This window comes from Dictyostelium purpureum, assembly GCF_000190715.1.
Source record: "Dictyostelium purpureum unplaced genomic scaffold DICPUscaffold_249, whole genome shotgun sequence".
Classification (NCBI taxonomy): Eukaryota; Evosea; class Eumycetozoa; order Dictyosteliales; family Dictyosteliaceae; genus Dictyostelium; species Dictyostelium purpureum.
Genome location: NW_003519585.1, coordinates 27565 through 40155, shown reverse-complemented (window position 1 = coordinate 40155; position 12591 = coordinate 27565). Strand labels below are relative to the sequence as shown.

Sequence of the window (12591 nt, the reverse complement as noted above, 5' to 3'; positions counted from 1 at the left end):
AAAAAAAAAAATCTTAAATGCTGTAAATCTTTTGGTAGCTGAACTTCTATTGTAGCATTTAAAATTGAGTCAATATTTTCTTTTTCCAACCATTCCTTGTTCTTTAAACATCCCCTGCCACCTACATATACATTTACACCATTATCAAATTGGTCGAAAACCTTGTATCAATTGATTTTTGTTGTTCGAAATGATGATTTCCAAAATCATCACTTACTAATCCTAATAATGATTGTGATCTTTGTAATAGTTCGTTATTATTATTATTATTATTACTATTGTTGTCGTTGTTATTTTGAGTACTTTCAAAATCTCCTTCATAGTGGTCAACCATAACACTTTCTTCGCTATTATGGCTATCTGTGTCATTACCTTCGTCTTGAGTATTAAAATTTAATTTGATCTTTTCTTTTAGCAACACAAATTCATATCTTATTTCTTTTTCCTTGTCTTTGGTTGGCGATAGTAAAAACGAAACTTTAACTTTTTCATCTTTACTCTTGAGAGTGGCTGTGTCTGTAGATTGATTGTCATCTGTAGTGCTCTTTTTATTCTTTTTGAAAGTATCTAGTATCGATGATGAGGGTAGTTTGTTTTCTTTTTTTTCGTTTTTTTTTTTTTCTTTTTCTTTGACCTTTTCATCCTTTTCATTTTTTTCGTTTTCCTTTTTTAGGATCTTCTTAATTTCTTTATTTTTTTTTTTTTCTTCTTTCTCCCTATCTTTTTCTTTTTTCTTTTCATCTTTTTCTCTATTTTTATCTTCTTTTTCCTTTTTTTTATCTTTTGAGTTGTCACTAGTGATGGTACTAGTCTTTTCAGGCTTAACATTATCACTTTCAGTTTTTATATTTGTTACTGGTTGTCTTTGTCTGGGTTTGGTTGGATCAAAATACCAATAAATACCATCCAAAGTTGATTCTAACCTAGATTTCTTTTTTATTTTTTGTTTAAAATCGTTGTTATTAATATTACTATTATTACTATTATTACTATTATTGCTATTTAAAACTACAGGTTTCAAAGGGTCATGGTGTTGGCTCTGATTATGGTGGGTTGTATTATTTTCTATTTTAATATTATAATCTAATGTGTTATTACCATTGATATTCTTATTATTATTGTTATTGTTATTGTTGTTACCAATATTATTAAGAATATTTGGCTCAATATAGATATTTTCTTTGTTTTTATTATTTATTTCTTTTTTTATTTTTTCTTGTGACGTCAAGGTTGTGGAGGTAGTTGTAGTGGTGGTTGTTATCTTTGGAGTATCTATATTATTATTTTGAATAAAAGTGATACTAGAATGGGTGCTATTGGTCGAGGTGGTTATATTATTATTATTAATATTATTATTATCATTATTAGGTATATCCAATGCCATTTCTTTTGATTGACTTAAAATGTTGGTTATACTATCTTCATCATCACTGTCATTTTCAAATATAATGCTGTCTTCATAATGGGTTATGCTATAGTTAATGCTATAGTTAACACTGCTATCATTATCACTACTCTCATAAATTATACTATCTTCTTGATAGTTATAAGAATAATTATTATCATTATTATCATTATTATTATTATTATTATTATTATTATTATTATTATTATTATTATTGCTACTATTATTGCTACTATTATTGCTACTATTATTGCTACTATTATTGCTATTGTTTAAACTATTTTGTGAGTTGGTCAATTCATTAAAATTTATATCATTGCTGCTACTGGATAATTTCTTTTTTATAACTTTGGTTGTAGGTTTCTCAGAGTCTGATGTTTTAGGTGATTTTTCGAATAATAAGCCAGTTATATATTTATTATTAGGTATTCGAGGTCTTTTATCGGATTTTATCTTCCAATATTCACCATCGAAATTATCCATATTAGTGTTGGGTATGATATATTAATCAATTAATTTACTTAATTGTTTTTTTTATAAAAAATTCCAAAAAAAAAAAAAACACGCGCAATGTTTTTTTTTTTATTTTTTATTTTTTTACATTTAGGATTAGTTATCTTTAAATAGATTAAAATATTAAACATTTAAAATATTTATAATTACTTTTTTGGTTTAATAGTTTAATTAATATAATTCCATTAAATTTAAATTATTAAAATTAAATTACAATTAAGTGCATTTATTTTATTTTTAAAAAAATTTTATTCAAAATTTTTTTTTTTTTTTCTTTTTATTTTTAAAATTTTTTTTTTTATTTTTTTTAAAAATTTCAAAATTTTTATAATTTTCTCATTAATTATTATTTTTAAACATATATTTGTTTGTTTTGTTTTGATTTGATTTTTTTTTTTTTTTAATTAAAACATTAAAACAATTAAAGACATAATATTATAAATATATAATATATATATAATAAAATAATAAAATAATAAAATGGTAAGTCTACAAGTATTATAGTATTGGTAGTTTTATTTTTTCGTTTTTGTATTTATTTTCTTTGTGTGTGTGATATTTTTAAATTTTAGTTTATGAAAAAAGATATTTTTTTTTTTTTTTATTATAATATATTTTATTAACAAATATTTGTTATTTAGTCAACAGCAAAATTAGATTTTATTAGAGAATATGAAAAAGAATATCAAAAGGTATGGGAAGATAATAAATCATTCGAAATTGATGCTTTAGATCAAGCAGATCCAGAACATCCAAAATATTTAGCAACTTTTCCATATCCTTATATGAATGGTAGATTACATTTAGGTCATGCTTTTACTATTACCAAAGCTGAATATATGTGTCAATATCAAAGATTAAAGGGTAGAAGAGTTTTATTCCCATTTGGTTTCCATTGCACTGGTATGCCAATTAAAGCATGTGCCGATAAATTAACAAAAGAAATCCAATTATATGGCAATCCACCAGTATTCCCAGTTGAAGAAAAGAAGGAAGAAGTCAAAGAACCAGTTGTTGCAGTAAAAGAAGATCCACTTCAATTCAAATCAAAGAAAACTAAAGCAGTTGCTAAAAGTGGTGGTGCAGTTTATCAATGGAAAATTATGCAATCATTAGGTATTCCAGACGAAGAAATCCCAAAGTTCGCCGACTCTGCTTATTGGTTAAATTATTTCCCACCACATTGTGAAGCTGATCTTAAATTAGTTGGTGCCGGTATTGATTGGAGACGTTCATTTATTACCACCGACGTTAATGGCTATTATGATACATTCGTTAGATGGCAATTCGAAAACCTTAAAGCATTAGGTAAAGTTAAATATGGTAAACGTTATTCAATTTGGTCAACTATTGATGACCAACAATGTGCTGATCACGAGCGTAGTCAAGGTGAAGGTGTTGGTCCACAAAACTATACACTCATTAAACTTCAAGTTAAAGAACCAGTCCCAGAATGTCTTAAACCAATTCACGAACAAGGCAAAAAGATCTTTTTAGCACCAGGTACACTTAGACCAGAAACTATGTACGGTCAAACCAATTGTTGGATTCTACCAACAGGTCAATATGGTGCTTTTGAAATGGGTAATGGTGATGTATTTGTTTGTACCGAACGTTCAGCTCGTAATATGGCCTATCAAAATTTAACTACTGGTAAAGGTGAATACAAATGTCTTGCTAAATTCACTGGTCAAGATATTCTTGGTGCCGCTCTTAAAGCCCCATTAGCTATTAACGAAACTGTTTATGTTCTTCCAATGTTATCAGTTGATGAAGAAAAGGGTACTGGTGTTGTTACTTCCGTTCCATCAGATTCACCAGATGATTATGCCTCACTTCAAGATTTAAAGAATAAAGCACCATTCCGTGCCAAGTTTGGCATTAAAGATGAATGGGTCCTTCCATTCGAAGTTATTCCAATCATCGATATTCCAGGTTATTCTACTACTTCAGCAATCAAAGCTTGTCAAGAAAACAATGTTAAATCACAAAATGATAGAGCTCTTTTAGATAAAGCCAAAGAAACTTGTTATCAAAAAGGTTTTAATGATGGTATTATGATGGTTGGTAAATATGCTGGTCGTAAAGTTAGTGAAGTTAAAAAGATCATCAAAGATGAAATGATTGCTGCAGGTGAAGCCGTCGAATATAGTGAACCAGCCTCAAAAGTTGTATCACGTTCTGGTGATGAATGTGTCGTTGCTCTTACTGATCAATGGTATATCAATTATGGTGATGATGATATCGAATGGAAAAACCAAACTATTAAACAACTCGAAAATATGGAATTCTATAACCCAGAAACCAAAAAGAAATTTGAACATGCTCTTGGTTGGATGAATCAATGGGCTTGCTCACGTAGTTTTGGTCTTGGTACTCGTTTACCATGGGATGAACAATTTTTAATTGAATCCCTTTCAGATTCAACCATCTATATGGCCTTCTATACTGTTGCTCATCTCCTCCAAGCTGATATCAATGGTTCAAAACCAGGTACTGCTAATATTACCCCAAGTCAAATGACTAGCGCTGTTTGGGATCACGTTCTCCTTGGTAAAGATTATCCAGAAGGTTGTGCTATTTCAAAAGATACTTTAGCTCTTCTTAGAAAAGAATTCACCTATTGGTATCCAGTTGATATTAGAGTTTCAGGTGCTGATCTCATTCAAAACCATCTTACCTTCTTCCTTTATACCCATGCTGCTATGTTTGAACAAAAATTCCAACCAAAGAGTATTCGTGCAAATGGTTTTGTTTTATTAAATGGTAACAAAATGTCAAAATCAACTGGTAATTTCTTAACTCTTGCTGATGCTATCACTAAATTCTCTGCTGATGGTACTCGTATTGCTTTAGCTGATGCTGGTGATGGTATTGATGATGCCAATTTTGTCGAACAAACTGGTGTTACTGCTCTCTTAAAACTCCACACTCAAATTCAATGGATTCAAGAAACCCTCGATTCAATTGATAAATTCCGTTCTGGTCCATTAGATCGTGTCCAAGATACCATTTTCGATAGTGAAATGAACAATATTATTGTTGAATCCGACAAAGCTTATCAAAGATCAAACTTTAGAGATGCCCTTCATTTAGTATTCTTTGATCTCCAAAATGCCCGTGATCATTACAAAGTTACCACTCTTGATCAAATGCACAAAGATCTCGTACTTAAATTCATCGAAATCCAAGCTGTTCTCATCTACCCAATCGCCCCACATTTTGCTCAAAAGATCTTTAACATTTTAGGTAAAGGTAGCATCTTAGATGCTCGTTGGCCAACTGCTGGTCCAATCGATTTCGAAGCCTTAAAGAAGAATTCATACATCGAATCAACCATTTACAGTTTCAGAACCAGACTCCAACTCTTCCAAAAAGCCAAAGGTAAAGGTAAAACCGCTTCCGATAAAATTCTCCCAGAAAAATCAACTATTCTCTTTAGCAAATCATATCCAAAATGGCAACAAGATGTTCTTGAATATCTTGCTTCAATCTATGATGAAAATACCAAATCATTCACCAAAGATAATAATGCCATTAGTGAAGAATTAAGAAAGAGAGAAGAATTTAAACCACATCTCAAGAATCTCATGGGCTTTGTCGCTGCAGTCGGTCAAAACATTAAAGAAATTGGTAAAGATGCTCTTCAAACCTCACTTACTTTTGATGAATCCGAAATTCTCAAAGAAAACATTGATTACATTTGTAAAACTTTAGAAATCACTACATTCGATGTTCAAGAATTTGCCGATACAACCCAACCAGCTGCTGGTAAAGGTGTTCAAGCTCCACAACCAGGTCGTCCAACTTTTTCATTCATTTAAAATATATTATTATAAATAAATAAAAAAAAAATAAAAATTAAAAAAAAAAAATAAAAACCAATCAATGCCTTATTAAATTACATAAACTTTTCATTTCTTTGTCAAAATCAACAATGTGCAAATTCTTTAAACAAAATTCACTTTTTTTTGTTTATTGTTTAATAATACACCAAACTAATTAAATATGAATTTTTTACAGATATAAAAAAAAATACAACCATCCAAAATTCCAAACTGCATCTAAAAATAATTTTTTATAAAAATAGAATTTTTTTATTTTTTTTCTTATTCTATTTATTAAAATATTTATATTCTTTTAAAAAATCATGATTAATTTTAAAAGCAATAATGATTACAATTGCATACCTTATTTAATTTTTCATAATAAAAAATCCAAGTTTTAATTATAATAAAAAAATAAAAAATAAAAAAAAAATATTTTTTAATTTTTTTTTTTTTTTTTAATTTTTAATTTTTTTTTTTATTTTTTTTTTTATTTTTTTTTGGTTATTTCTAACAGACTGAGAAATCTATTTTTTTTTTTTTTAAATAATTAGTTCTCTTTGTATTATATAAATTAAATCAAATTAATAGTTAATAGTAATTGTTGTTTTTACCTTTCTTTTTTTTTTTTTTTTTTAAACCTTGTACAAATTTATAAATAAACATTAAAAAAAAAAAAAGCAAAATAGATAATTAATATAATAAAAAATGTCATCACCAACAAATACAACTACCACCACCACCACTGCACCACAAAGCGAAAACGAAACTAAACCAACACCACCAGCCCCAGTTGAAGATAAATCAAATGAAAGAATTAAAAAGAGGGATCCAGGTAAGTTTATAAATTTATAATTCTTATTAATATTATTTTTTCATAGTTTTAGCATATAGAATCACCTAAAATTACAATTAAATAAATACTTTTTAAAAATAAATGCTATTGAATTAAATTATTAATTCATAATATGTTTTTTCAACTATTTTTAGGTAATATTACTAAAGTTATTAAATGTGGTGTTGTTGGAGATGGTACAGTAGGTAAAACTACACTTCTTCTTTCTTATATTACTCAAGCATTCATCACAGAGTATACACCAACAGTATTTGACAATTTTTCAGCTATCGAAGAAGTTGATGATGGTAAATTAGTTAATGTAATTTTGTGGGATACTGCCGGTCAAGATGATTACGCCCAAATCCGTACCACTTGCTATACTAATTGTAAATATGATGTATTTTTACTCTGCTTTTCAACTGTTAACCGTGATTCATTTGATAACGTTAAATACAAGGTAATTTTCATATTAAAAATAATTCAGATACCAGATCAAAAAAAAAAAAAAAAAAAAAAATCATTTATTAACCTTATTATTTAAATTTATCTAGTGGTTACCAGAATTAAAAGCAAACTCACCAGGCACCCCATTTATTTTAGTTGGAACTAAGACTGATATTAGAGACCAACAAACTCAAGGTGCTGTATCACCACCACTTACAGGTCAAGTAAGTAGTATTATTACATTTAAAGAGGGTCAAAAGAGAGCTAAAGAAATTAAAGCTCACAACTATATGGAATGTACATCACGTGAATCTTCTAGTGTAGCTAAAGTTGTTTTAGAAGCCGTCAATATTATCATTGAAAAAGAAAGAGTTAAAAGAGTAAGCAACGAAAAAATGTGGAAAAAAGAAATTAAAAAAGAAGAAAAAGAAGCAAAACAAGAGCAAAAAGAAAGAGCAAAGTATTTAGAGAAACAAAAAACTAAAGAAGAAAAAGCATCAAAGGATTCTAAAAAATCAAATGGTTCATCCTCACCATCCTCAACCCCCCCAGCTTCACCTGAAGAATCTTCACCAAGATCCGAAAAAAAAAACAATCCATCAGCATCAACATCAACAACAACAACAAATAATAATATAAATAATAATACCGCCACCAACTAATTATATGTGTTTTAAAATTCATATTTTTTAATAATATAGATTAAATATATTAAAAATTTTGTAATCAATAAAAATAAATAAATTCTAAAAAAAATTAAAAATTAAAGATAAATAAACTCCAAATATATTTATATTATAGTTTAGTAATAAATATTTATTTTTACCAGGATTTAAACAAATATAGATATAAATTTAAAAAAAAATATTTTTAGTTTTTAAAATTTGGCGCTAAAAAAAATTTTATTTGTTTGTGAATCACCCGTCCAAATAAAAAATAAATATGAAATGAAAGGTTGAAAAAAGAAGTTTTAGTAATGAATTAAATATAGGCACTATTTATTTTCTAATACTGATTTATTTAATTTTATAAAATACGTATTGTTATTTATTTATTTTCTAATATTTAAATTTTTTTTTTTTTTTTTAAATTATATAATTATTTGTTTTGTGTGAATTAATTAAAATTCATCTTCTTCGTCGTGATCATTTGGAATATTATCTAAAAATGAAAGATCGGCTGATGAGGTATTGGTTGGATTGGCTGGGGTTGGGTCTAAAACAATGTCGTGATCTTCTGAACTTGGGTCAACAAGTGGTGAGGTGGTTTCAAAAAGGTTATTATTTAATTGTGGTGAAGGGGATTTAACTGGAGTATTATTATTTGATGTAGTTGAAGTAGTAAAATCTAAATCGTCTAAAAGTGAGGCAGCTGTATTATTATTATTGTTATTGGTATTAGTGGCAGTGGTTGTAGTTTCAATATTTACTAATGATGGAGAATCTAAACCATTTGTATTAGATGTTACAATTGGAGATTTTGTATGTTTTGAACCATGTAAACTGAAATCTTGTAATGATGATAAAACTTTTTCATATTCTTGTTCGCTGACATTTTCAACCTCTTCAATTAAATTTCTTTGTTTCTTTGGAATATTGACATACTCTTTGGCAGATTTTGGATGAGATCTTAATGATTCAAAATATTTTTCGGCTCTAACTGAAAGATCATAACCTGGGAAAAGATTTGGATAGTCAATTGGATTTGAAAGAGCTTCAGCAGCTTTTGAACTGGTATGTTTAAGGTTTTCTTTCCATTTTTCGACCATTTCAGGAATTAATGATGGAAGATATGTACGTGCCATAAATGCTGCTTCTGAAAAGCCACCACCTTCACAAAGTGTATTGAGGCAATTTAATAATGAGTTTGGAATTAAAAGATTACAAATAAAGCTAATATTGGTTTGACCTTTTTCCTCTGCTAAAATTGAAAGCTCCTTCATTCCTTCAAGATTACCAACTGAGCTGTATAATAACAATAAACCTGGTAAATCCTCTGCTTTCTTTAAACAATTTTCTGCCAATTTAATCTATAAAAATAAATAAAACAATTAATATTTAATTCATTTAAATAATATAATAGTAAATAACCTACATCACCAATTTGTAAAGCCAAATCACCTAAATGTTTAAATTTAGTTTCTGATTCAGATTTTAATGCAATTTCGTGAGCAATTTGAAGATTTTCTAATTGGATTGCTAATTCAAATCTATGATCGAGATCAGTTGAAACTTCTAAGGCTTTTTCTTTATAACCTTGTGATTCTAAAAAGTGTGCAATGCTATTTCTTTGATCTTGTGGTATTTTTGGTAAAATTCTTTCTGCACTTTCTAAATCACCTCTTAAAATTGAGGTTTGGTAACTGATAACTGATAAATGAAGTTTATATGAAACAATATTTAAATTCTAAAATAAAAATAATTGGAATTAGTTTTGAATATTTACTATAAAATTTTTAATCCACTTACTTTATCAGATAAATATAAACGACCACTTTGTGGCAAATATTTAAGTAAATACATATGTTTTTCTAAATGTGAAATGGTTACAACTTCAGTTCCTACACAATAATTTAATTTACTGTTCTTATTGACATAAATGAAGCAATCACCAACCCAAAGAGCTGAACCAATTGTATCTTCAATTTCATGTACAACATCGAAAGCATCTTCAATACCTAATTCACCAATTGGTTGACCACTTTCCATGTATTTTTGAACTGTATCTTTAAAGTATCTAAGAATAAATGTTGATTTATCTGTAACAATTGCTAAATAATCTCCATTTTCTGACCAGAATATCTTTATGATAAAGAAATAGTTAATATAATAAACTTTTATAATAATATATATATTTAAATACATACATTTTTTGGTGAGGTTTTTTCAATTCTACGAATAATATCAGCAGAATCCCAACTATAAAAACATAAGGTATCATTTGATTTAACACCTAAAAGTGAACCACCGAAAATACCTTCAGCAGAGAATGCTGGTTTGAAACTATGAGTTTCTTTAAAGTTTTTAAAGATTTTAATACGTGAAGAACTTTCTCTAACAGCGTATTGACCGGAATCTTCGGCCCAAACAAATTCCAAAGCATTACCAAAGGACTTATTTCTCCAAGCCAAAGCAGTGTAAATGATGAATTCGCCATCACCACAAACACTAACGAATCTACCATTTGAATTGTGTTGAAGTTTTTGTGGGAATACTTCGCAATTACCAAGATCTTTACTTGAAATTAAAAGCTTTTCACCATCTTGAACAGTATCGCTTTCTAAAGTATTGCTGATATTTGCAATTCTAATTTCATTATGTTTAGCATAAATAACCTTACCACCTTGATCCATACTGACTGGAGGTTTATTTTTACCAATCTTTAAAACTACAGTACCATCATCATAGCCAACACCAATAAAGTTTGAACCACGAAGGAAATTCATTGACCAAACGAAACCCATACCGTAATTAAGAGTTCTTTCTAAACGATAAGTTGATGAATGCCAAAGTTTAATTGTACCATCTTCAGAACCACTAAGAATTAATGGTAACTCTGGGTGATAGCATACTGCTGAAACATTATTACTGTGACCTTCGAGGGTTTGGACACAAGTCTTTGATTGATAATCCCAAATTTTAACCAATTTATCATCGGCACCAGAGATTAAGTATGGTTTTTCACCACCAGAGAAATATTCGACTGCATTAACACCTTTTTCGTGACCCTCTAATGTGAAATGTGGATGTGGTGAATTAATACTCCAGACTTTAACAGTTTTATCTAATGATGCTGTTGCAAATACATTGGTATCTTTTGGATTCCATGCCATGGACATAACATAATGTGAATGACCTTCGAATACTTGAATGTTGGTCCATTTTTCGTAATCCCACAATTTAATAAACATATCATCTGATGATGATAAAATATATGGTAATGTTGGATGAACAATGATACATCTAATATAATCTGCATGTGCTTCGAATGATTTAATCTTTTCCATTGTATTATAATTATAAACTCTAATATATGTATCATCTGAACCTGTAACTATCCATTGTTTCTTTGGTATAAATTTTGCTGTTCTAACTGGATTTTGTGGTGAAACTTCAAATGATTTAACCATATTCTAAAAATAAATTTTAAAAAAAATTATTATTATTATTATATAATGATATTTGTGCTCAAATTTTAAATACTTACTTGAGTTTCATAATTCCAAATATAAACATTACCATCATATAAACTTGCTAAAATCCATGGTTCTGTTGGATGAATATCAACTGATTTAACTCTATCAGATCTAGTTGATAATTTTTTCTATAAAATTTTAAAAAAAAAAAAGATATTTGTTAATAATTACTGTTATGAATTAAAACAAACTATAGTAGTAATATAGTAATGATTTTAAAAAAAAAAAAAAAAAAAATTTTGATTCTTGAAACAATTTTACTAAACAACCAAATACTATGTAATCTTTTATTTTTTTTTTTTATATTACTTTTATATCTAAACGTAATGGCATCTTAAATTTATTATTATTACTATTATTTTAAATACAATAAAATATTAAAAAAATATATATAATAATAAATAATATGTAATATAAAAAAATAAAAAAAAATGAAAATCAAAATTTTTTAATATTTTTTTTAATTTTTTTTTAAAATTTTTTAATTTTTTTTTTTTAATTTTTTAAAATATATAGAACTTCGTGCAACATCAGCTCCATATTAGCCACATAGTTAAAAAAATGTAGTTTTCATTTGACTTTTTCTCAAAAAAATAGACACATAAACAATTATTTTTTTTTTATTTTATTTTATTTTTTCATTTCCCCTTCGTTTTTTGATTAATTAAAAATAAAGTTAACTTTATTTAAATAATAAAAAAAAAAAAAAATTTCATTGTTAAAAAAAAGGTAAAAGATCAAGCATTCAATAATCTATAAAACAACTTAAAAATAAAATAAATAATGAAATTTTTTTTTAATTTTGTGATCTTTTTATAAAATATAAAATATAAAATAAAACAAAAACAAAAACAAAAACGAAAACGAAAACGAAAACGAAAACAAAACAAAACAAAATATTATATTTTAAAATATAAAATATAAAATATAAAATATAAAATATAAAATATAAAATATAAAATATAAAATAAAATAAAGAAATATAAAATTAAATAAAAAAATAAAATATTAATGCCAGATTATCTTTTTATCATAATCTTTTTTTTTTTTTTTTTTTTTGGGTTTTCTGCGCTACTCTTTTTTTTTTTAATAATGATTTATAATAATAATAATAATATTAATAACAAATAATAAATAATAATGGTTTATTATTTTATGAAATTTATAATAAATTTTAAAGATATAAATAAAATTTTTTTTTATTGTATAATTATCGTTTTTTTTTAAAAAAAAATCAGACCAGATCTCGATAAAGCATAAAAAGTATAAAATTTATTATTATGACAATATAAATATTTTAAATAGTGGAAATAAAATAAAACTATTTTAAGGATGGGGTTATACAGTCATATATAGTGGGTAGAATATA

General features: G+C 26.6%; 4 protein-coding genes across 4 annotated transcripts in view; 2 read left to right on the top strand and 2 right to left on the bottom strand.

The window, feature by feature from the left end:
• The window catches only part of DICPUDRAFT_81647 (uncharacterized protein), a gene marked incomplete at both ends in the record, with an annotated part of 2370 nt that extends 482 nt beyond the window's left edge, over positions 1 to 1888 (bottom strand). Inside the window, one exon of the mRNA XM_003290890.1 lies at positions 138 to 1888. Within this exon, the coding sequence (XP_003290938.1) occupies positions 138 to 1888 (1751 nt within the window). The remainder of the gene's footprint in view (positions 1 to 137) is intronic.
• A 510-nt stretch (positions 1889 to 2398) lies between these two features.
• On the top strand, positions 2399 to 5742 carry DICPUDRAFT_81646 (leucyl-tRNA synthetase; the record flags this gene model as incomplete). The annotated part of the gene is made up of 2 exons (XM_003290904.1): positions 2399 to 2401; positions 2560 to 5742. 2 exons carry the CDS (start codon positions 2399 to 2401, stop codon positions 5740 to 5742), a joined length of 3186 nt encoding a protein of 1061 aa, XP_003290952.1.
• Positions 5743 to 6453: 711 nt separating this feature from the next.
• racP (uncharacterized protein) lies at positions 6454 to 7689 on the top strand (the record flags this gene model as incomplete). Its single annotated transcript, XM_003290903.1, has 3 exons — positions 6454 to 6580; positions 6736 to 7040; positions 7135 to 7689. The coding sequence occupies 3 exons, from the start codon at positions 6454 to 6456 to the stop codon at positions 7687 to 7689; spliced, it is 987 nt and encodes a 328-aa protein (XP_003290951.1).
• Positions 7690 to 7999: 310 nt separating this feature from the next.
• Positions 8000 to 11598, bottom strand: DICPUDRAFT_49561 (uncharacterized protein). Its single transcript, XM_003290889.1, has 6 exons — positions 11532 to 11598; positions 11234 to 11350; positions 9894 to 11159; positions 9496 to 9828; positions 9122 to 9433; positions 8000 to 9056 (listed from the first exon to the last, which is right to left on the bottom strand). Exons 1-6 carry the CDS (start codon positions 11553 to 11555, stop codon positions 8148 to 8150), a joined length of 2961 nt encoding a protein of 986 aa, XP_003290937.1. The 5' UTR covers positions 11556 to 11598; the 3' UTR covers positions 8000 to 8147.
• Between the last annotated feature and the right edge of the window lie 993 nt (positions 11599 to 12591).